We start from the raw sequence: 26,396 nt of genomic DNA, 5'->3' as shown, positions 1-26,396 counted from the left end.
ATTGGAAATGTGACTCATTGATAAAGGCCTTTGCATGCACGAGTCCTTGGTTTGAACCCCAGAATCATAAGAAAAAGCAAAATATAAATAAGTAAACTATAAGTGAAGAAATTAAGCACTTTCTGCAAATAGCAATAGTCAAATTAAAATGCCATTTAAATCTTATGATTAGCTTTGGAAATTAGATTTATACTACTTTTCTTGCTATCTTGTTGGGATTTTATTTTTAAGCTTCAAACTTTTTAAATTTTATCTTCAGAACTCTTAATACACTGTAGCACTGTCCTCCTGTTGTTCACCAATTTGCTCAAGCGGGCATCAGTAATGTCTCCATTGTGAGACTTGTTATTGTTTTTGGCATATGGAATACTCCACAGGGAGCTTGCCAGGCTCTGCCATGCTGGCAGCATATCTTGGTAGTGTGCCAGGCTTTCCGAGAGGGGCAGAGGAATTGAACCCGGGTCGGCCGTGTGCAAGGAAAACGCTATACTATTGCTCCAGCCCAGAACTCTTAATAATAAAATCAGATTTAAAACTGCCAGTGATACTTTGTAAACCCAGGCTAAGTTTACAAAATGCTTTTGTTAGTTCCCCACTAAAACAATTCAGAGGGAAGTGCCAATGGTTGACAACTAATCACTTCCTACGAAGTCTTTAGTATTAGACTTCTTTACCATTGTTACTTCCAGAGAACTCTGTTATAATGCATATTATAGTGCAGATTATAAATATTTACTTTGACAAATTTTACAAGTTAAACAAAACCACATTACCATTATCTGGACCTCGAAAGGATAATACCAGCACCCAAGAAAACCTCACTGTGATTCTTCCCGGTCACTTTCTCTTCCTATCATTTTCCCCTCACAACTTCTCTTCGGCAATCAGACTAGTTTTACCATGGAGTCTTTTGTGTCTAGTTCCTCTCATTTAGCATTTCAATTGTAAGGTCAACATATCGCTCTTTTTATTGCTTAATCAGTCCTACTCTGTGACTGTCACACCATTTTTTTATCCAGTGTACTGATAATGGATATGTGAGTAGTTTTCATTTGGGAGCTCTTTGGAATATGTTCTGGTAGAATGTTAATATTGTTAATAGGACTTTGGAAGGGAAATAAAGTGGAAGCCATTCTGTTTTACAAGGTTTAGATTAAGTTCTAGGTTTGTTTGTTTTTTCCACCTTAGAACAGTATGACTGATTTCATATATAGAAAGAAATAAGAAGTATTTCTAGTCTGTTTACCACTTTCTGTTAAAAAAAGCTTCATACTTCCAGTTTAGCCCACGTTTTCCTTACCAGTGGTTAGAACATGCTGCCATAATACCTTTCTTCAAGGCAGAGATTACAGTCTATCTCTTTCAGAAAGCCTGGATTGATCATACAGGAAATAACCTAATAAAGGCCCTCCCATTGTTCATTAATTTGCTCGAGCGGGCCCAGTAACATCTCCATTGGAGATTTTGTTGTTACTGTGTTTGGCATATTGAATACGTCACGGTGAGCTTGCCAGGCTCTGCCGTGCGGGCGAGATACTCTCGGTAGCTTGCCGGGCTCTCCAAGAGGGGTGGAGGAATCAAACTCCGGTCGGCCATGTCGGCTGAGTGCAAGGCAAACGCCCTACCGCTGTAATGCCTAGTTATTGGGCATATCTTCCTTTTCTTATGTTTTTTATTATGTTGTTATAAAAGCCACCATTTCCTTTGTAATACAAGTTTTTAAGTCTTGGTATAACATAAGGAATACTAAAAATCAGGAGCTATTGGGTAAACCTTTTATTAAGTATATTTAAATCATGGTGTTCCTTTGCCATGACTGTTAGTCACAAAAACCTGATTCATAAAGTGTCTTGGGTATTTTATTAGCACCAGGATAAGGATAATGGTCCAAGCATCTCCTGATTATACTAGAATGATGTTTTTGATCTGATCCTATTCTTTGGCCATGCCTTGTTTTTCCTGTGCTTCACCATTGTAAATTTAGCCTGTTATTACCCACAGTTCAGTAGAACCGATCTTATCTGAGGCTCAAAAAATTAAATAGGCGGGTGTTTGCCTGATCTTTTAAGATAGCTGTCTTAAAATATCAAGAGAGATTAAATTGTTTGGTTGTTTGGGATTCCTGTGTTTTATCATTGTACTGGAGCTATCATTTTACCTTTTATTCATTCTCAAGACACTCTGTGATTGCATTATTCTTCAATATATGCTACATTACAATATGCCAATTTTTATAGTTTTTAATTGCTCCGCTAAATTGTAAGGCAGGCGCAATGGCTCGCTTGTATTTGTGTCTTCACTGTCTTAGGTCCCATTGCTGCTCTGAAGAACAATCTATAAAAACAAATGGCTTGAACAGCTCATAAATGAAGAACTTGCCTAGGAATATGAGAACAACTGAATTGCATAGTCTGAGCCCATTACCTCGTTCCTAAAACAAATCTGATTGATAATGTCTCCCCTATTTCCTACAAGGATACTTCGAGATGAAATTGCGTTATACATAACATTTTGAGCCTTTCTGAGACAGAATTACATAAGGCCCTTTGCCTCTCAGCAGTTGCATAATTTACTTAAATGACATCTTCTATTGGAGTCCACTTTAATGTGAAGACTTTATTGCAAACCTTTTCTTTTAAAAAAAAAAATGATTCAGCTTTTCTGGCGATTTTGAAATGGTTTTAAAGACTGCACATCAAGAATATGTCAGGAGATTAAGTTAATTACCAGGCTCCACCACCAGTTGCTCTGTCGATGACCCTGACGAAAGTTGCTTCTCTCATCTAATTTTTAGCTTCTTTCCAGGGTGTTGTCTGAATACATTTTACTGTTTGATGAAATAAAGTTTTGGAAGTATTTCATCCTAAGCAAGCTTAGTTCCAGAAATTCCTGAAACATAAGGCCTCAGTAGGTATTGGTGGAATAAACTGAGTCAGTCTATGACTCCACTACCATATTGTGGTAATCTCTAGTGGTAATCACGACCACTAGAGATTACCACAATATTCCAACCAGAGATTTCCCCAGCCTCTGTTTCAATAGTGTCAGTGCCACCTATTCCAATTCCATTTGTCAACAAATTAGTTACTATCAAAATGTCGCCTCTGAATCCTATGAGGCTATCCCTAGTTCTACTATGCAGAAGTCACTTTTATTTTGCTTCCCTCAGACATCTTAGTACCATAAGTACTAAGTATTTAGCACTTAGTATAAGTACTTACTGTAAGTACTGTAAGTCCCTCAGACTACTGTAGTTACTAATCATGATATATTATAATATTATGGTGTAATATCTATTACATCTCTCTAGAATGTGAACTTCATAAAGAATGGAGGGTGCCTTAATTTCTTTACACTTCTGGTTTCTAACTTAGAAAAGAAAAAAGCGGGATGCAGTTGGCAGGTTCAGGCTGAACCATAGTACCACAGTTAAGGCTCTTGCTTTGCATGCACTAGCCCAGATTCAATCCCCAGAATCCCCTAGTGTCCTCCATGCACCACCAGGAGTAATTTCTGAGTGCAGAGCTAGAAGTAAGCCCTGAGAATCACCAGGTGTGGCCAAAAAACCAACTGAAAAAAATAAGTAAAGGTTTGCATAATGTGAGAAAATGAGATAATGAGAGAAGAATTATACGTATTGATCTCTGATTCAGTGATCTAAGAAGAAATGCACTTATCCCACCCTTCAAGTTTTATTCCAAAAACAAACCATTGCTTCAGGAAGAAAATTTGAACTATTTTCATTTTTTAATCTCAACCGTTTAACATCTAGTTTATACATATTTTATACTATACATAGTATTTTAATGTAGTTGTATTTTTTATAATTTATTTATTTATTGAATCACTATGGGAAAAGTTACAAAGCTTTCAGGTTTAGGTCTCGGTCATGCAAATATCAAACAAATTTCCCTTTACCTATACTTATTTTTCACCATGAAGAACCCCAATAAACCCCCACCCCCCACCCCTCCCAGTGCCTGTGAGGCAGATGAATTCTAGTTAACACTCTGTCTATTTTGACTAGATTCATTGTTTCGATAAAAGATGCACCATTATTATTTAGAGTTTACCCCCCCAAATCTGACATACTGAAAAAGCATTGTGAAATGATTTGCTTTCTACAGCTGGGTTCAAGAATTAAATGATGTCGCGGCCGTGCGGTTTTGGATTTCTTCTATTTTACTTATTAACCCTGGAAGTATTTCTACTGAGAGTCAGATAATTAAGAGATTATCTGATTGGTTTCTGTGCTCTGGAGCCATGGCCATGCTGGAGAGCCGCTCGTGGGGGGCAACTGGTGACCTCAGTAGGGCGTGAAGGACGAACCGGGAACACCCCCCTTCCCATGAGGTTTTAGTCGCCCCGTCACCACCGGCTCATACCTGGCTTTCCACAAGGCTCCCAAGCGGCTGCCATCTTTCTTTCCAGAGGGGAGAAGGCGGAGGGGACCAACGCCCTTTCCCCTTCGGGCAGACATGGTGGCGTGGATTAACGCATAGTCCGTTCACTTTTTTGCTCCAAGCTACTGGGCTCTGCATTAAGTCCTTGTGCTTCTGGAGCCATGGCCGTGCTGGAGAGCCGCTCGTGGGGGGCAACTGGTTACCTCGGTAGGGCATGAAGGACGAGTGTAGTTGTATTTTTATTTAATTTATAAATAAGCATATATTGGAAAGTGCATACTCAAACATTTTCTGATGAAAGTGAAATATAGAGATCTGTAACATAACTACTTGTTAGCTACTGTGCTAAGAGCATTCTAAAAGCATATTTCATTTAATTCACAGAAATTCCATGAAGTCTATATCAAGGTTCCATTTACAGATAAAGAAACTGAGGCAAAGAGACGTTAGGTAATTTTTCCACTCACATATTGCAAGTAAATGGTGGAACTTGTGCCCCACTTAGATTCTCTGACAGACACTGCCCCATTCTTTCCTAGATTTCAATCCTGTCACATATGGTGTTGTTTCTCAGACACAAAATGGGTGGGTTAGATAAATAAATGGCTTAATCAATCATGATCACTGTCACTGTATCACTGGTATCCTGCTGTTCGTCAGTTGCCTCGAGGAGGCCCTGGTAATGTCTCCTTCGTCCTAGCCCTGAGATTTTAAAGTGCCATATTCAAGGCTCTTTCAGCATTAGGAGAATGAGACACATCATTGCTACTGGTATTTGGCATATAGGGTATGCCACAGGGAGTTTGCCAGACTCTGCCGTGTGGGCAGGTTATATTCAGTAGCCTGCCAGGTTGTCCAAAGTAAGAATGAGATAATAAGATGTTGCGCAGCCGCAAGTGTGCGGCCGCGCGCTTCCGGGAGCTGGGTTTTATAGTCTCTGGGTCTTGGCCATTGATGGGATTACACGGGCACCCGGGGGGTCAGTTGGGTGGAGGATGCTCAGCCCCGATCCAAGCAGGCTTGGAGATCTCAGTCCCAGGACCCGCATGCCTTTGTTCCTCTACCGGTACCTTCATGCATGTGGAGAGTGGTCTCAGCATGGTTGTGGCTGGTTCTGGAGGTCTTCGGCTGCCGGAGCTCTGGTTGGGGTGAGGAGGGAAACTCAACCCGCCCCCCTCCAAGGGGCCCTGGCGAAGACAGCCAGGCACAGGGGCAGGAGACTCTTATACAAGTATCTTATACAAGCATCTTAGATTTTTCCATGAACCAATTTATATAATATTTAATATAATTATAATATTGATAATATTAATATATCCAGTTGATAATATATATTTATCAATCATGATAAATATATATTAAATCTTTATTTTAAAAATGTTATAAAAATTTAGATTTTTCGGAACTGGAGCGATAGCACAGCGGGTAAGGCGTTTACCTTGCATGCAGACAACCCGGGTTCAATTCCCAGCATCCCAAATGGTCCCCCAAGCACCGCCAGGAATGATTTCTGAGTGCAGAGCCAGGAGTAACCCCTAAGCATCACCGGATGTGACCCAAAAAGCAAAAAAGTAAAAATGTTTTAAAAATTAAGATTTTTCTTTGAAATTTTTGCATTGATAATAATTTTACAAAGTCAAATAAAATACATAATGTGTGATACAACAGAATATTTCTGCCCACTTATTCATGAGCAGAAAATTCAAAGTGAAAAGTTAGAAAGTCACTTGTTTGCAACATATAATTTAGTTTTCAACTAAGTTACTTAAATAATTTTCTTAAATTAACTATAATTCATACACCATAAGGGTCACCTTTTGGAACTATATTTAAAAGTTTATGGCAGGCATATTGACAAGATCCTATGACTATCGCTATTATGTAATTTTTTTTTTTAGGGAGGAACATTTACTTTCTTTCCAATACTCTATCCTGCCATTCTCATTAGCAGTCAATCCCCAATTCCTTTTCCTCCTAACCTTGGCAACTAAATTTTATTTCCATGAATATACATTTGCCTTTTCTAGACATTTAATAGAAAGAGTCATAGAGTCGCTGACATTTTGCCTTTAGTTTCTTTCACTTAGTGTACTGCTGATCCTTGTTATTTACATCAATGCATCATTATTCATTTTATTTTATGAGGTAATAAGGTTTACAATAGTGTTAATTTTTATTTTTGATACAAAGTTACTACACTTCTTTTTGACTGTAACCAGCTCTACAGTGAACATAAGTGTGTATATCTTTTCAATTATATTTTTACTCTCTTGGTATAGATGCCAAGGAGTAGAATTCCTTCCTAGATCATATAATAGTACCACTTTTTAAAATATTTTATTATTGAATCACTGTGGAGATCTTTACAAAACTGTTCATAATTAGGTTTCAGTTATACTGTGTTCCAACAACCATCCTTTCACCAGTGTACTTTTCCCAGCACCAGTGTCCCCAGGAGTTCCATTTTTAGCTTTTTAACTAATCTTTACTCTGCTCTCCATTGAGGGTAATTGAGATGATTATTCCACTACAGTGAAATAGGATTTCTCTTTCATTTTACCCCACTGCCTACACCGGTTGTTCCAAGTTTGCCATAGGCCTCTCTCACTGATATGGCGTGAGAACTCATCATTGTTTTGATGTGCATTGCCGTGATGAACAGAGATGATGAACACTTTCTCTTATGCCTGGTGGCCATCTCTATATATTCTTTGAGGAAGTTTCTATTCAGCTCCTCTCCCCAGTTTTTGATGAGCTCACAGGTTATAGGTTTTGTTATTGAGTTTTGTGAGCGCTTCTTGTGTCTTCTCAGATGTACGGTGTTAAATATTTTCTCTCATTCAGTAGGTGTCTTTTATTATAGCCATCATTTCTTTTATATTGCAGAAACTTGTTTGTTTTATAAACCATTTATATTTACCAATAAAATCCAATCATTGAAGATACCTCTGAAGCCGATGTCCTGGAGACATCTGCCTAAGTTTTTCTCAGTTTACTTTGTGGAGTCAGGACTACTGTCAAACTCTCTAATCCATTTTGAATTCCTTTTGTCTATGGTATATTATTAGGGTCCAGTTTCTTTTTTTTTAAGTATGTGACTAATCAGTTTTCCACACACCATTTGCTGAAAAGACTTTCTTCCCCCATCTAATGCACCTAGTTCCTTCATTGTAAATTAACATCTGAGTTTATATGGGCTTTTAATTATATATCATTGATTTGTAGACCTGATTTATTCTGGTGTTATACTGTTTATAGCTTTAGAGTATAGTTTAAAGTTAGGGAATGCAATGCCTAGTTTTTATTTTTCCTCAGAATTATTTTTTAGGGTGCTTTCCCAGAAGCACTATTTGAAAATTTTCCTGATTCCATACAAATTTAGTAATATTTATTCTATATCCTTAAACAATGACATTGGGATTTGTATAGGGATTGAATTGAATCTGTATAATGCTTTTGGTAGAATGATAATTTTAATGATGTTAATTCTTCTAATCCATGACATGGAATATTTTTCCCTTGTGCCTCTGTTTCTTTTAATAGTGGCTTCAGGTCTTCCACCTCCTTTGCTAAGTATCTCCAATGTATCTGATTTTGAGTCTGATGCATTTGAGGTCCTTGGCAAAGGACAGTTTGGCTGAGGTATCAGGAACAGGTGAGGGTGTGTGTGTGTGTGTGTGTGTGTGTGTGTGTGTGTGTGTGTGTGTATGCGTGCATGTGTGCGTGCGCGTGTGTTGTGAGTGGGGTGGAGGGGATGGAAAACAACATTAAATAAGGCATGTTAAAGATTTGGACCTCTGTCCTTGGGAAACCAAAGAAGAGGTTTTAACTGGTGAGACCATTTGCTGGAATATCATAAAATTGAGAAAAGTCGTGACCTTTTTCCTCTCACTTTCTTCTCTCTTGATCAGGAATATGACTGGAGAAACTATCAGCCCAGCCAGATGAGTGAATCTGAGTTGCAGATGCTGGCAAGCCTGCGACGGCAGCAGAATGAAGAACTAGAGGACACAGGGCCTTCCCATGGCCTGAGTGCATCCCAGGTTGACAACTGCAATGTCAGCATAAGTAGCAGCAGTGATGATACAACCACTTGGAACTCTTGCCTGCCACCAGTGAGTCCTGTGAAGTTTTGAATCTCTGTTTATTGCCTTAAGGAGGAGTAAGTTTCTATGTAGTGCAGTCCAGTCTTACTTGAAAAACTAGAGCCAGAATGGGAACACTCTCCATGAGAAATATTTAAAGCCCATTCTGAAGTGTTTTAGGTGTGGGGTTGTCTGTCTTTAAATTTCCTTACTTCAAATAATAGCACAGCTGGTAGGGCATTCGCCTTGCATGAGGCCAACCTGGGTTCAATTCCTCCACCTCTCTCGGAGAGCCCAGCAAGCTACAGAGAGTATCCCGCCTGCACAGCAAAGCCTGGCAAGCTTCCTGTGATGTATTTGATATGCCAAACATAGTAACAGGAAGTCTCACAATGGGGACGTTACTGGGCCCGCTCAAGCAAATTGATGAACAATGGGAGGACAGTGCTCCAGTGCTACTTGTGATACAGATAGACAGATAGATAACCATATGTTGAAAGAAAAAGATAATTTTTCCTCAATCTAGGTGCCCCATTATATCCTCAGCTTCTATCATATCCCTATAATGTAGAAGTGGCTCAATATGTTTAAATTAATGTTCATTAAATGAATAAGCAAACAGAGAAAAAATAGATATGCACAGTATTTCCCAGTGTGAGGGCAGGAAGCAGTCTTCTTTAGAAATCACCAGATGTTTATTGAGACCTCCTTATGACTAAGGGCCATGGTAGGCACTATAGGTGCTTCAGGCTTATTTTTCTCATTTGTCTATACAGTTTAAATCTGGTTCGTCGTCCTCATGGTTGAGGATATGTGGCAGAGGATTTGGAACAAGTATCATAGTCTTCCTGTTGTCAGTGAAATAATTGAAGGCAAGGCCCAAGAGTTCACATCTGTTTGGTGGTGAATCCCAGAGCATTTTTACTGCATGCCTAACTCCTTTCTCTATAATATCATCTGCAAGGATTTTAGGCGTTAGAAAGACAAAGCATTAGTAATTCAAAAACTGCAGCACTTAAAAATATCATACAATGGAATAGTAAAATTATTACAAGGACTGTACTCAGAGATACTTTTCTTTAGCACATTTAGATATTTTAAGTCCCTCATCAACCTAAGGAAAATTTATGGCCACATTTGTTATCAGTTCAAATGTAATCGTATATAGGGCTGGAGCAATAGAACAATGGGTAGGATGCTTGCCTTGCACGTGGCCAACCCAGGTTTGATCCCCGGCATCCCATATGGTCCCCCGAGGAGCATCAAGAGTAATTCCTGAGCACAGAGCCAGGATTAACCCCTGAGCATCACCAGATTTTGGATAATACTGGTTTATCCTTTTTCCCCTGCCACAGGGAGCTTAGATTTATTGAGTAACACCTATCACAGTGCTCCTGGCACTCCCATTCCTGTGTTTATCTTTAACTTCTCCTTTGTGCCCTGCTTCCCATATCCACTAATCACTTATTTCCCCAAATCAGACCCTGTGACTTGTAAAGTCAGCTTCTTCTGAGGACTCTGAGTTTTGTATATGCAAGTGAAATAATGCTTTTCTCTTTCCTTTATGTCCTTTTGCATAGTTTACTTTAGAGCAATATTCTTTTCATATAGACACAGGAAGATAGTTAATGCTGTGCTTTTATAACTTGGGAGTTAATTGACTCCAAATAATATTTACTCTTGAGCATCTTCATATTTACTAGACTTAAGCTTCAGTTGCCCTTAATTCATAGCACCCCAAAAGGAGAGTCCCAATGAAGGGACTGGATGGACCCAGGGCAAGCTGTAACCTACATTGGCATTGAAACAGGACAGGCCAAGTGTCATAAAGCTTAACAAAAGTTAAGAGCATGGTCAATGACAAATTCTGTCATGATCCAAAGAGAAACAACTGGATAAGGACCCTGCTGGGGTTAGGAAGAAGTTAAAGATAAACACAGGGGAATGGAAGTACCTCGGGAGCACTGTGATAGATGTTACTCAATAAACCAAAGCTCCCTGCAGCAGGAGAAAATAGACAACCCATGTTATCCAACAGCCAGGTGTGTCCCCCCCACAAAAAAAAACATTCATAACTTTAATCCAGCAGTAAACACAACTTTGAACTATATAAAGGAAATGTCTAAGTTATGTATTTGTTTAATTAAATTGAATCAATCATTTATTAATTTTGCTGTTTCCTTTCGATATTTTTTCTCTCTTTTTTTTATACCCTGTGTTGAGTTGACGGGTGACTCTCAGTAGATCGCACTGAGAGAGCTGGTCTGCTACAGAGGTGGGTCCTCTAGTAGTTTAACATCAGGCTCCCAACAAATGTGAGGTGTGTGTCTGGTGAGCGGGTGGCTCCCTTTCAGGCCATGCCCTGTTTCCAAGAACAGTGGCTCACTGCACCAAACCCTTCCCTATGCAAGTCAGGCCATGCCTGCAAAGAGCCCAGACCAGCAATCCCAGACCAATAGAGGTGACAGTGGTGCTGCTCTAGTTCCCCCTGGGCAGGAGTTAGCAGGATTTAGTTCATTCATAATCCCACAGATGGTAGCTTCATTCCCATTGTTCTTTTAGGTTTTTTTAAGTCATTTTTCCCCATGTCTCTGACCTGTTAACTACTTAACTACTATTTTATGTGGTAAACACTATTCATTTCCTATTTCCAGGTGTTAAAATTGAGGGATTGCAAAATGTGAGTCAAACCAACTTGGTCTGACCTCTAACTCTGAGCTCCTAACCACCACGATGTAGTGAGTTCTTGATATGTGACTTAATTAAGAGTGCATCACTCTGCAGAGGAAGGTGGGATTTCTACTCCAGAGAGGAATTGTGAGTCTTCATGGAGGAGGAATTCAAATGCACTCTTAAGAAATGGGGGTGGGAGGATGCCATTTTTTCATGAGTGTTCTTGCCTACCCTCCAGATGTCTTTTTCCTTAGTTATACTATCGTTAATCTGAATATTCAAACATACATAATCATGAAACACCTCAGGCAGCTTTTTAAAATTTTTTCTTTTTCTCTCTCTGGTGTTTTTTTAATCGGGTTAACATGAGATACATAGTTTAAAAGTTGTCATTGGGTTTCAGTCATATAGTGTTGTCCCTTCACCAATGTACATTTTCCTCCACCAATGTCCCCAGTTTCCCTCCCACCACCCCTTCCCCCGACAAGCCTGCGTCTATGGCAGGCAGTCCAGCAGCTTTGATGCCAATGAGCTTCTGTCTATCCAGAAGAAGAAAATCCCTGAGTGCCAGTTGTGTTTGGAGTATCCTTATAGCCAAAGCTAAGAACATAGAGTAAGTCGTAGATTTTTGCCAATGCAATTTGCAGTGAAATTGAAACATTGCCCTTCTTATACAATATTCCTCAGCAATCATTTAAGCTACAAGTAAGAGAGCTCATTCTGTGATGAAGTAGCTGGGAGATCAGCATTATAAAAGGGCAAACTGAGGGATGTTTACTTTTGATCTGGAGAGACTACACTCTGGTTGTCCATTTTCTCATCACTATCTTGTTCAGCCAAAGACTTGAATCCTTTTTCATTTTTGTGGTGCCAGCGTTCGAATCCAGGGCCTCACAATGCAAGACAACTGCTACTCCCCATACTGCACTATGCCACCAGCCCAAGACTGCAGTCTCGTGCTTGACAAATACTCCACTCTAGAAGTAGACAGCCAAAAATAACAGTGTTGGTGATGAATTTAATAAACCCTCTGTTTGGCCAAATGAGAAATTGAAAAGCAGTCTATTTCTTAGACAGAGAAAATAATTGAAAAACCTACCTTTGGTATTCATAAAGTATGTTGATTATTGCATCAAATTCCATCTATTCTAATACTGGAACTATCAGCGAGTGAAAATTGTATTCCTTAATGAACTCTGCATCTAGTTTAAATGGAGCAATTTACAAGAAACGTTATGATCTTTTTGAGAGCTCATGCCCTTCTCTTTAGAAGTGATACTGAGTCCATGAAAATGAAGAAATGAAAGCACTCATAGCTTTTTCACAATGATATCCTGCTTTTCTTCTCTCTCGGTGAATAATACCACACTTGCACTCACATACCTGCCTTGTCTCTTATCAGTACCTTTCACTTCAAGCTTTAGCCCCAGCCCTAATTTCCTAAAGACACTCTCTGAGTTTCCTTGTGCCTTATACCTGATTATTCTGTAAGCATTATCTCCAAAGCTTCATGTCCTTCTCCAGGCCTCGTTCCTTCCTGCTACTTGAACCATGGCTATCTCCATAATAATTAACCACCACCTAAATTGTCTCTCTTATACATATCCCACATATTTTTGAGTGGTACAGTATATTGAGCAGTATGCTGGGGATATAAAAGCTTTGCCCAGCCTTTACATGTTCACCGTTTAGAAGAGAAACAGAGAGTAGACTACTCCCTATAACCTAGAGTGGTGGGTAATACTAGAATAAAAGTGTGTAGGAGCACATGAGATCAGCAATTCCTTCTACCTGTTAGTTTCAGAGTGCTAGTTTCAGAGATGCTTTCACAGAGAAGGATATTGGTAAGCAGGAGTTCAAGAATTAGTGCAGTTCACCATGTGGAAAGAGGGGGTAAAGAATTTTGAGCTCTGAGGAACAAGATTAAGTCTAGAGGTGAGGGTAGAACCTCTTCTTTAACAAGGTTGTCAGGGGAGCCCCCCAGAGCACTGCATGGGGACCCCTGAGGCCACTTAGCCCAACTGCTTGAGCCAGACAGCTCAATGCTGGGACCCAGCAGTGCTGTGGTGCTCAGGCGGTCACCAGAGGTGACCTGAGCAAGCAATTCTGGTGGTGCTCTGGACTCATCTAGTGCCAGGAATCAAACAGAGGGAATTGAGCATGTCAGGCAAACACTCCAGTTTTTAGAACTATCTCCCCAACCTCCCAGATAAAAACTCTTAAAAGTGTCATTCCTCCGTCAGCTCAAGTGGGACTTGACATGAGTTTTTTCTTGTCTCACCATCACTACCTGTCTTATACCCTTCACTCAGAATTTTCACAATGATATCCTGCTTTTCTTCTCTAACCCGTACAGCTTGTCCTGTACGGCAGAGTCTGGAACACTCCCTGTGGCATATTCAATATGCCAAAACCCAGTAACAATGATGGGTCTCATTCCCCTGACCCTGAAAGAGCCTCTAATGTGGCACTTGCTAAAATCTCAGGCCTAGGACAAATGGAGATGTTACTGATGCCTGCTCGAGGAGATTGATGAACAATGGAATGATGGTGACAGTGATACCATCACTACCTGTCCTATATCCTTCACTCAGAATTACTTTGTACTTCCGCTAACCTGTACAGCTTGTCTATCACTGCCATGCTCTTGGATCATTCGGGTTATGCTGTCACTCATGCTCTTTCCTCTGCCTACAAACCACTCCCCTTCCCATTCATCCTACCAACTAGAACACTCCTTGTTTTCCTAATATCCTGACCTACCCACTACCACCCTGCACAGAAGTATTTGTTCTTCTTTGAGTTTCATAATCATCCTACTGCACTCACTACATCATGTAACTTGTTGTCACCAACTCCTGAGCTCCGGAAGTCAAGTCTATGCCCAGCACAGACCTGACTGGGGGCCCCCTCAATTATTGGTGGTTTGAATGAATCAACATGAAGAGCTTCCCTTTTAAAAAAAAAAAAACTTTATTAGTGAGACACCATGAGGTACAGTTGTAGACTTACAAATTTTGTGCTTGGGTTTCAGTTATACAATGATCAAATACCCATCCCTCCACCAGTACCCCATTTCCCACCACTACGGATCCCAGTATCCCTCCCACCCCTCATCCCCCCATTCCCACCCTGCCTCTGTGGCAGGGCATTCTCTCTCTCCTTTTGGGTGTTGTGGTTTGCAAAAGAGGCAATGAGTGGCAATCATGTCTGGTCTATAGTCTACTTTCAGCATGCTTCTCCTATCCTGGGAGGATCCTCCCAACACCCTGTATTTGGTGCTCCCTTCTCTATCTGAGCTCCCTTTTCCCCTAGCATGTGTGGCTGGCCTCCAAGCCATGGAGCAAAATTCCTGGTACTAATCTTGGCCACTCTTGGGTGTTAGTCTCCTATTTTGTTACTTTATGTTTCCCAGATGAATGGAAACTTGCATCAAAATTCCAAAATAAGCAACAGCTTTGCTTCATTTACATAAATCCTGAATGACCCAAGGTTATATTTTGCATATAAGATTCCATGAATGTATATTAAATATACACCCAAAAGGAAAAGTTCCCTTTAGGCAACACCTGTTAGCTGATCATAGAAACAGGTTTAAGTAGGATACATTCAGTATGGCATCCTCACCTAATGACTGCACACACGCATTGCAGTCTCGAACCAGAATACCTATACAGAGAGAAATGAAATCTCTAGCAAGGCCTATCGTGTTTACTACAAGCTTGACTTCCTTGCCTTTCCTCAGCATCTGAACAGTTCAGCATAATATGTATTCTTTAAAAGGTGTTTAGATATAATAAATTAGTCATTTAAAAGTGTAATTAAATGTAACCATATTTCTCATAGCAAATTGGCTTTTGTAGGCATCTCTTGCTAAATAAATCAAGCCTAGTGAGAAATCCATTGGCCTCTGACAGACAAATTTTTCAAAGTTTCTAACTTAGAACCAAATTCAATTAAAACAATACTTTACAACTTCTGCAAAAACGAGGCTACAAGTAATCAATTTTGTAGGGCTTCTGTTAAGAGTAGCCCTCATAAGATTTTCTTATAAACTAACCTCAAGGCAACCTTGGAAAGGGAGCTTGAGATTGGATTATAATGTGTTTATTATTTTTTGGCTTGGATTTCACGACCTGTGATAGTCCCATCTTAGTACTCAGACGTCACTTCTGGCACTTCTGGGGACCACTGTGGTACTAGGGACTAAGTCTGGGCCTCCCTGAATATAAAGCATGTACTTCAGCTTATTACATCCTCTGTTCAGTCCTATAATCGATACTTTTTTTAACCTTTTGAGCCACACCTAGCAATGGTCAGGGGTTATTCCTGCTCTTCGCTCCCCCAAGAGTGCTCAAAGAACCATATAGCATGTTGGGAATTGAATCTGGGCCAGCCATGAACAAGGCTGTACTATGCTCCAGACCCTATAATAGATTCTTAAGTAAAATTGATGTTAGTGAGGGTTTATGACTGACATGTGTGCATCAGTCTATGTGTGTGTTGGGAGTAGGGGTTTCTTCATAAGGTGATCAAATAGCTATTGATGGACACTGATTCATTTGATGGTCAGAAGAATATAGGCTGTATGTTAGTTCACCTAGGAACAAATACATTTACTGGCATAATCACCCACCTGTAAAATGGGAATAAAAAGGAGCCTTCTTCATATCAGACTAGTGAGCATTAAATGGATTCTTGGTATAGGCCCAGTGTCTAACAATATAAGTTCACACTAACTGTAATCTCCCACTCCACTGAAATTGCTCTCCTCGAAAGGCCACTTACGAGTGATCAGAAAAGATTTCTAGCACATTTTCCTCTTTTATAGCCAGAACTCTTAGAGTGGGAAGAAGTCCTCTTGTGCTGGTTTTGATGTGAGCTTAACCATTGGAATCCAGACTGACCCCCTCAGAGATTTACAAATAATTTTTAATCATTTTATCACATTAGTGTTTAATTATTTCCTCTAGCTAGAAATAACTCACCTAACCTGTTTCTAAACTAAATTCAAGAAAAGCAGGTGCAATGCTAAACTGTCAGCAGATGACTCCAAGCTATTACTCCTTCAAGTAAAGAATTCCCATTACTTAACATCAAGCATATACATCTCCTATGCTTGTGTGTGTGTGTGTGTGTGTGTGTGTGTGTGTGTGTGTGTGTGTATGTGTGTGTGGTGGGGTGGGGTGGAAGGGAGATTGAGGTAGGGGTGGGGGCTGGTAGTTAGAAGTTCATCACATACATCCATCATCCTGGCACTTTCCAGAGCATAATATTTGGAGGAAAATGCACTTAATAAAATTACAAGCATATGGTGAGGTTCTCAGACAAGTTATTTATGATCTGGATTAACCTTGCAATATTATTACCATTTTCTTAGATTTTTACATAACAACATAAAAATATTGTCTTTTTAACATGGCAGGCTTATCTTATCTCCTGTTCTTTTATTTAGCCTTCACTCCTCTCCCTCACACCTAAATTTCTAGTGGCTTGATCAAGTCTCTGTGGCAGTTAATTTTGTCTGAGTGTTGTTTTTCCAGCACTATTGATATATCAACAGCGCCACCAAAAGGACGAGGTTCTGAGTTTCTAGGATCTGTTCCATTTCTTCACTCAACAGTGTATCATCATTTTACATGATTGCTCACTGCTGTGTCCAATATACAACATAAATAGGTATTCCAGCCTCTGTATAGCTAATAGGTGTTAATTTCTTATGACATGCAGTGTTAATTTCTTATGAGATCCAGTGTCATTAGCTCTCAGCTCTCTTGGGGAATAGTGAGTTTTCTTTTAATTTTCCAGAACTAAAAACTAAGTTACAGATAAATCAGATTAGTAGATGTTATTATCTACTGTAGAAATGATATTTTTCTACAAAAATTTGTAGTAGAGTCATTGTCATATCTGTGCTGTCTAGAGAAAATTTGAAATGTGCACATTAGTCTGCAGTTAGTGTCTATGAAAGTCACCCTATAAAATAAACTTTTCTCGTTCTCAGAATATCCACTACTTTCATTTGTCCCAAATTTAAATTATTTTATTAATTTTTCTTTTAAACATTATGACATGTCATTTATATCAAAAATTAATTTAATTTACTGTAAGAAGGTAGTCTTATATTTTTCAAATTAACATTTTTTTTTAGAATTTCTTTTCATCCTTTACTATAAACGAAATTGAGTTTTTCATTTTTTCATACTTATTGTTTAAAGACTTAGCTATTCACAATTTTAGGTTATTCCTAGCTTGGCCTAAGCACTAATGCCTAGTGGTTGAGATATTGAACTATGAATTCAGACTACCTGGGTTCAAAATGTGACTCTGTTACTTTCTGACTGAAGCAAGTGGCACAATCTTTGAATAACACCTAGTCTGAATCTAATCTTTTTTGGAGGGTGGGGGGCTTTTTGGGCCACACCTGGTAATGTCCAGGGGATTCTCCTGACTGCACTCTGGAATTACTCTTGACAGCACTCTGGGGACCATATGGGATGCCAGGGAACAAACCTAGGTCAGCAGCGTGCAAGGCAAAAGACCTGCCTGGTATTCTATCGCTCCAGCCTCTTTTGTATTCTACAAGATGGAGTTCATAGGCCAATTTTTTTCATAGAATTGCTGTGAGGATCATGTGATATATGAATATCAATGAGATATTACCTATGTAGAATTTAACACATATCAAGTGGTAAATAAATTCCAATTTAGGCTAGTGTTGGAACATTATATGATTTGTGAATTTAGTGACAAAAAAGAAAAGAGAGGCTAAAAAGGAAAAGAGAGAAAAGAAAAGAAAAGAAAAAATAGAAATAGAATAAAGGAAAAGAGAAAGAATATGCAGAAGAGGTTAACTGCTAAATATGTATAGAAATGTTTTTATTTTCATTTATGGATGTGTATGGCTTCAGACAGACCATCTTATCTTTCCATCCCCAACCCACCATTTTCAGAGAGATTTTAGAAACCATTAGTCACCTTCTCATTCATTTTGATTAGGGCTGAGGAAAACAGAAAGACCTCGTCCAAATAAAAGCACTGCCCTTACAAAGAATCTAAGCAAAGTTACGAAAACTGAAATACTTTGTAGCTTTTTAGCTGCATCATTGCTGTGGTCCCTTCCTGATTCCTTACTATTTTTGAGTGATCTTGAAATTGGGAAATATCTTGAGCTATTGAGTTAGGGTCACCCAAGTTTGTATGATATCTGGTTGAAAGTAAAACTTCCCCACTGGGTCTTTCGTAATTGGGGTTTTGAAATCAGTTTGTAGTCGTTACATTTATAAATAAGAGTGTTCTACCATGATTTTCAGTATTAAATTTAAGTTGGTTGTTGAATGAAATGTTCCAGGGTGAAAAATTAGTAATTAGTTTACAGTGGTAAAACTGAAGATAAGAAACTGGTATTCACAAGTGGTACTACATGGAAAGTATCATGTTAAGCGAAATGAGTCAGAAAGAGAGGGATAGACATAGAAAGATTGCATTCATCTGGGGAACATAAAGTAACAAAATAGGAGACTAACACCCAAGAATGGCCGAGATTAGTACCAGGAATTTTGCTCCATGGCTTGGAGGCCAGACACACATGCTAGGGGAAAAGGGAGCTCAGATAGAGAAGGGAGCACCAAATACAGGGTGTTGGGAGGATCCTCCCAGGATGGAAGAAGCATGCTGAAAGTAGACTATAGACCAAACATGATTGCCACTCATTGCCTCTTTTGCAAACCACAACACCCAAAAGGAGAGAGAGAACAAAAGGGAATGCCCTGCCACAGAGGCAGGGTGTGATGGGGGGGGGGGGGGGGGGGGATGGGGAGTGGGAGGGATGCTGGGACCCGTGGTGGTGGAAAATGGGCACTGGTGGAGGGATGGGTACTTGATCATTGTATAACTGAAACCCAAGCACAAAAATTTGTAAGTCTACAGCTGTACCTCATGATGTTTCACTAATAAATAAATAAATAAATAAATAAGAAAAAGAAAAAGAAACTGGTATTCAGTACACGTTCCATTAGGCTACTTGTTTGAAATGTTTTGTGTTTTTTTAAACCCTACTTCTGTCTATTCATGTCGGCAGCCATTAAAATTTTTTTCAGTGATTATTTTTGATTTTCTAATAGTAAAAAAATAATCACTCGATGTCTTCTCATACTTTCGAAGCTGTTTCATATAAATATAAGCACAAGGGGGAAAAAAAAACAGTCTAAATGAGTGCTGAGTCACAAACCAGATAGGATTCTATAACAATTTCTGTTCTCCACCAAATGGAGTAAGTCCTTTGAAACAAGGGGGGTGGGGGAGAGATGCCAATAGAATTAATGGTAAAAAGGCAGGAAAAGAGGGATTTGAATACCAGGACTATGATGCTTACTTAGAGTTATGGAAATGACTTTGAAGCAAATAGGCAAAGGTTCTTTCACTGAAGGCCTGTATATAGCTGAAAATATGGAATGAATGCCAATGAATATATTATCAGGAGTATTTTCTGCACCAGTGCTAGTTGGGCTAAAGAACCTGTTAGGGCTTTTGCTTGCTAATTTCTTTTTACTATGAAATAATAAAGCCTAAATCACAGAACTAAATTTCACTTGCAAATTGCTGAAAGTCTTATTTCTCCAGTGAGATCAAATATGTCTTATGACATGTTTTTCCTTCCACTGTTCTCCCAGCTGTTGTTTCTTATTACTAAAATGGTGATGCATTGATATTGGTTCAATTACCAAAGTATCTGAGTACATTTAAATTCATGGCGCATCACAGATAGTCAGGCTAAGTGACTGTGATAATCAGACAGGATGTTTGATTTAAATTAAAGGAACACTTCCAAGAGATTATTTATTGTTGAAGACAGTTTACTCTGAAGAATTCCCATCACCCACATCATTAATATTTTAGGGACCATTAAAATAGGGAATGTTTAGAAAATAAGAAATTTGTGGAAAATAATTAATATGGGCCTGTGTGCAGGTACCAGTGCTAAACTGATTTCTTTGGTTGGATCATCACTGTCAGGATGTATTGTGAGTGAAAAAAATCCTAATACCAACGTTATTGAGAGGGAAGTAACTAAGGCGCTTTGAATGTAATTCAAAAATGTGCATGAAAAAGCACATACCAAATTCTAAATTTTAATAAGATGAGAATGTTTTTCTTTCACATTAAAATAACATAGTTGTTAACCACAAAAGAAAAATACATTGAGTTGATGCTTGAAAATAGAATTTATATCAAATGTAATGAAATGGTCCTCAATATTTTTATAGAACAAAGGGAAGAGATCCAGATAGGATGGTGGCAAGTGGTTTAGGCTACCTGGGATGTAAATTTTTTAGCAATCCTTTTTTTCATGTATATATTTCTTGTGGGGCCTGGGAGATAATTCAAAGGGCTGGAGCACGTGTTTTGCATCCCCAGTATCACACACTCCACCGAGCACCATCTGAAGTAGCCCCCAGTCATAATTGGATGTGACCCAAAAAATATTTTTTAAAGGAAAGGTTGTGCAGGGAAATTGACATTTCATATTTTCGTTAGCTTTGGCATTATATTTTAGTTGTTTGTTTGAAGCTTGAAATCTTATTATATACTCGGGGAAAAAGAGCTCATTGAAATAAGAATTACTTGTGCAGTTCCTTTAATGATAATAGAAGTTATCTTTGCACACTTGTTTGAGATATGAATATATTTTCTGTATCTCTCAGTCTCTGAATTACTGCTGATACTGCTGTGCTGCATTAGTTACACGAGTTATCTTGCTTTGTTTTTGCTCTATCTGGAAATATCAACCAATGTTAGCAGCATACAATTTTCACAGGGAAATTTCCACATAAGAACTTTAATTATACAGTAGAGCATATCTAGTCCAGGACAGGCCATTAAAATAACCTGTTTTCTTATTTGTACCACTTGTTATTTATTGGATCTCCCAAATAGCCTTTGACTCGTCTATGAAATATATCCAGTCCCTTCTTGCAGATTGCTTCTTGTGGAAAAGTGAGAGTAATGAGAATGCATGTGAAAGTATATGTAAAGAGCATTATGCTGATTAGTATCTCATAAATATTTTGTCTCTTACAGCCTGTCAACCAGGGCCGTCATTATCAGAAAGAAATGAATCCACCTTCTCCTTCTAACCCCAGGTAAGAATCATCAATAATCTCAATGGTTTGGTTTGGTTTTTTAAAGGTTATATTTAAGATTATGAATTTTTCTTGGTTCCATGAAGTTGTTTTTTCAAACTTCCAAAGTGAAGTGGTTTTTATTTCTTTAGCAATCATAGCTCAGTTTATTTTTTTAATTTGGACTGTAGTCTGATGGTTTAGAGTTTACCTTTTTTTAATAGCATCTCTGCCTTTTACTGGTTATAGAACTATGAGCAAGACATTTAACTCACAGTAATCAGTGCCTATTACTTTGAGGAGAACCAATGGACTAAAATATAAAGAAATCTTATCACAGTTCCTGGCACAGAGCAAGTGCTCTTTAAGCATCAATTTATTCATTGTTATTCAATTTGCATAGATATCCCATTTTGATAGATATATGATGGTTAGTACGTTCTAGAAATTTATCATAAATTCGCCTACCTTGAGCTTCATCCGCGGGTTTTGTTATTGTAATGTATCTCATAATCTAAATGCATCTCATTATCAAGCTCCCTCACCTTGTATCGTGATTTGTCCTGTAAATGGATCAAAACATGAGGATCATAGTTCCCATTTTAAAGTGTATCTATAACACAGTGTGTGAATTAAGACTCACTGATTGCACATATTGAAAACCACTTTTCTAGTAATACAAGAGAAGATGGGGAGGGAGAAAAGAGGGAAATGGAAGAGGAAAGGAAAAAAGGAGGAAGAGGAATGGATTTGTCCATAAAGAATACCTTATGTATATAACCTATATCCTGGAAGCCAAGGTCAGTCAGACTTCAGGAGATGCCTGAGACCAGTTAATGGAGAGCCTTGAGAGAACCAAACAATATCCAAGATCATTCTCTGTTTGCTTCCTCCTTTCTGTTTCATTCTCCAGCTTTCTCTGCTTCCCATTAGAGTTCAAAGCAGTGCATCCCAAGGTTGGCAGGCTATTACTAGTTTCCGGGAGAGAGAGTGATATTGGTCTCGTTTAGACAAAGGATCCACTGCTGGTCCAAGTCAGTGAATAGAGTACCAAGCCATCACCAGGTTTAATGAAGTTCAGACTTCATGGCATAGAGAATATAAGTGTTCTTTGTTAGAAATCTTTTCTAAGTGTTTCTGATCTATGTATTTAATCTGCCCAGTTATTCATGCTGTCTTCTAGGGGAAATTAACACTATCATAATAAATAAAGTGATCTTAAATAATATAAGGATGAAAAAATCCATGTGTCAGTGAACTCTCAGTTCAAACCATGTTGTTCAAGGTTCAATGGTGGATACTATAATAAGTTAAAAATTAGTTATATTTTTAGTGTATATAAAAGGTACTTTAACATTTTTAAGAGGTTAGCTCTATCAAACCAGAGGGATACCTCAAATTTTAGCGCACACAAGAAGCACGTGCAAAGTCCTGAGTTCAATCCCTAACACTTTAGTTCTCCCACCAACCACCACTACCAGGTGCAGCCCTATTGGCCCCCCAGCACTCAAGGGTCATGCCTGCACCCCTTAGCACCACGGGGGGTGACCCCTATTTTTTTTTGTTTTTCATCAAATTACCTCTTGATAGGTGAATGAATACGGTTCTTGCAAATTTTTAACTCATCTAGACTCAACTAATGTGCTCTTTATTTCTAGATGAGTAAATGTTTTTAATTTTTTTATTAAATCACTGTGAATTGCAAATTTATTCATGATTGTGTTTCAGGAATACAATGTCTAAACAAAATCCCTTCACCAATATCCTCTTCCCTCTGTCATTTGGCCCTGCCCCCCCCCCACACACAGCCCCCTTTTCCCTCCACCCACCTGCCTGCCTCATGAGAGGCAGTTTTATTTTTTTTAAACGTTTTTTCTTTATTTTTAATTTAATTTTTTATTTTTGCTTTTTGGGTCACACCTGGCGTTGCTCAGGGGTTACTCCTGCCTCTGCACTCAGGAATCACTCCTGGCAGTGCTCGGGGGACCATATGGGATGCTGGGAATCGAACCCGGGTCAGCCGTGTGCAAGGCAAACGCGCTATCCGGTGTGCTATTGCTCCAGACCTGAGAAGCACATTTTAAATAACAAGATGAGTATACTTTGAGGATAACTGGGAAGTCATTTTTTAATCCAAATTATAATGGAGTCAGAATTTACAGTCTGAAGCATAAAAACAATAGTAAGAAATATTATAAAGTGGAATCTTTTGTTTCAATAAAAGGAGAAATCCTCATTCTAATTCTGCTACTAACCTGGTATATAATCTCAGAGAAGTCTTTCAACCTGTCCTGACCTCATTGAAGAATCTTATCTTCCTCCTTTATAGAAGAAAGAATTTGAATTACATGCTCTCTGAGGTCATTTCTAACTTTATGATCCTCTGACTTGGAAGGGACTCACTGTAGACCTGACATTAAGTTTTAAAAAATAAAATAAAAGACCTATTCTACTATCAAAGGGAACATGTCCCTTTAAAATATATATATATATATATGTATATATATATATATTTCAGGGTGGAAATGGATCTCACTGGTAGCACACATGCCTTGTTAGTGTAAGTCACTGGCTTTGATCTCTGCACAAACTGCCATTTCCACCCCCTCCCCAGAAAAAAGACAAAAAAAGAAAGCACACTTCGTAATAGTGAATCAGTTTATTGATATATTTTTTAATAGTTTATTTCTTTATTGAATCACTGTGGGAAAAGTTACAGAGCTTTCGGGTTTAGGTCTCAGTCATGTAAGTATCAAACACATTTCCCTTTACCAATACTAATTTTTAACCGTGAACCCCAATAGAACCCCACCTCCCACCCCTCCCAATTCCTGTGAGGCAGATGAGTTCTAGTTAATACTCTATCTACTTTGACTAGATACATTGTTTCGATAGAAGATGTACAATTATTGTTTACGACCCCCCCCCCCCCAATCAGATATGCTGAAACAGTGTTGTGAAATGATTTGCTTTCTACAGCTTGGTTTAAGAATAAAATGATGTCGCACGGCCCTGATAGCGGCCGCGTGGTTTTGGATTTCTGCTGTTTCACTTATTAACCCTGGAAGTATTTCTATTAAAAGTTAGATAGTTAAGAGATTGGTTTCTGTGCTCTGGAGTCGTGGCCGTGCCAGAGAGCCACTCGTGGGGGGCAGCTGGCGACCTCGGTCGGGCGTGAAGGACGGCCCATTACGCCCCCCTTCCCATGAGGTCCCTGCCGCCCCCACCCGCGGCTCAAACCTGCTGTCCACAAGGCTCCCGTGCGGCCGCCATCTTTCTTTGCAGAGAGGAGCGGGCGAGCAGGACAACACCCTTTCCCCACCGGGCAGGTTTGGTGGCGCGGTTTAACACATAGTCCATTTGCTTTTCTGCTCCAAGCCGCTGGTTCTCTGTGCTAAGTCCTTGCACCTCCGGGTCCGTGGCCGTGCCGGACAGCCGCTCGTGGGGGGCAGCTGGCGACCTCGGTCGGGCGTGAAGGACGGCCCAGAACGCCCCCCTTCCCATGAGGCCCCTGCTGCCCCCCGCCCCCGGCTCAAACCTGCTGTCCACAAGGCTCCCGTGCGGCCGCCATCTTTCTTTCCAGCAGTTTATTGATATTTAACTACAGTAGTGTGTGACTTATTTAACTGGTTAAATGATTGTTCATTTAGAAAAAAATAACTTGCACTTTTACGTGTAGAGTAAAATAAAAAGTGAAACTCTAAAACAAACCAAAAGCTATGCCATCAGGCCCACTTAACCAACAGAGTATCTACTAGTTTCCTAGAAAATTATATAGCTTTATAACAAAAAAGAAACTGAAAATGATATGGTATGACTTGTAAAACCAGCAGCTTGGAGAATTGGCAGAAAGGTATTATTGGTTCATAAATAAATAAGAGAATAAAATTATGAGGTCAGACTAGATCATCATATAAAAATGGATGAATTAGAAATACAAATATATATATTTTGTTTGATTTATGTAGGAGTACTGCTATTTATTCAGCCACTGATTAGCTGATTAAATTGGGCATGAACTCCACCTTACTTTTCTTTTTTTCATAATTTTATTTTTTTATATATTGAATCACTGTGGGAAAAGTTACAAAGCTTTCAGGTTTAAGTCTCAGTCATACAATGATCAAACACCTATCCTTTCACCAGTACTCATTTTTCACCACCAAGAACCCCAATATACCCCCCTCCCACCCCTCCCAATTCCTGTGAGGCAGATGATTTCTACTTAACTCTTCTCAACATTGATTACATTCATTATTTCAACAAAAGATACACCATTATTATTTAGAGTTCCCCCCCGCCCCAACAATCAGAATTGCTGAAAAGGCATTGTGAAATACTTTGTTTTCTATAGCTGGTATGAGAATCACATAATGTCATATAATGATTTTGGATTTCTACAAAGAGCCAGATCATTACGAGATTGTTTTCTGTGCATCTGGTGTTATGGCTGTGCCGGAGAGCCACTCGTGGGGGGTGAAGAACGAGCCAGTACCGCCCCGCTTCCCATGAGACTGCAGTTGCCCCGTCACTGCTGGCTCATACCTGGCTTTTCCTATAAGCTCTGAGGCAGCGGCCACCTTGCTGCTGTGGGGAGGGGGGGGGTGGCGGCGGAAACGGAAGGGAGCAACACCCTTTGGCGCCATAGTTGAACGTATGGTCCACTCACTTTTCTGCCGCAAGATGTCAGACTCTGGACTAAGTTCTTTTTCCTCTGGAGCCATGGCCGTGCCTGAAAGCCGCTCATGGGGGGGCAACTCGTGAATTCGGTAGGGCATGAAGGACGAGCCGGTATTGTCCCCCTTCCCATGAGACTGCAGTTGCCCCGTCACATAAGCTCTGAGGCGGTGGCAACCTTGCTCCTGGGCAGGGGGGAAGAAGGGGAGGCCAAAGGGAGCAACACCCTTTCCCTCCTGGGGAGGCATGGTGCCATAGTTTGACACATGGTCCATTCACTTTTCTGCCGCAAGTTGCCAGGCTCTGGATTAAGTCCTTTTGCCTCTGGAGCCATGGCCATGCCTGAGAGCCACTCGTGGAGGGCAACTTGTGAATTTGGTAGGATATGAAGGACCTACCTCTTCCCATGAGACTGCAGTTGCCCCATCACCGTTGGC

At 39.5% G+C, this 26,396-nt stretch overlaps 1 protein-coding gene across 3 annotated transcripts in view; it reads left to right on the top strand.

Moving 5' to 3' along the window:
* CFAP20DC (CFAP20 domain containing) overlaps positions 1-26,396 on the top strand; it is a 328,442-nt gene that overhangs the window by 240,096 nt on the left and 61,950 nt on the right. For all 3 annotated transcript variants that reach the window (XM_056129486.1, XM_056129487.1, XM_056129485.1), the window contains 2 exons: positions 8,315-8,518; positions 21,242-21,303. In XM_056129486.1, the coding sequence (XP_055985461.1) occupies positions 8,315-8,518; positions 21,242-21,303 (266 nt within the window). The remainder of the gene's footprint in view (positions 1-8,314; positions 8,519-21,241; positions 21,304-26,396) is intronic.

The sequence above is a fragment of the Sorex fumeus genome, unplaced genomic scaffold, assembly GCF_029834395.1.
Source record: "Sorex fumeus unplaced genomic scaffold, SorFum_2.1 ptg000072l, whole genome shotgun sequence".
Taxonomy (NCBI): domain Eukaryota; kingdom Metazoa; phylum Chordata; class Mammalia; order Eulipotyphla; family Soricidae; genus Sorex; species Sorex fumeus.
This window is presented reverse-complemented; position numbering and strand designations above follow the sequence as displayed.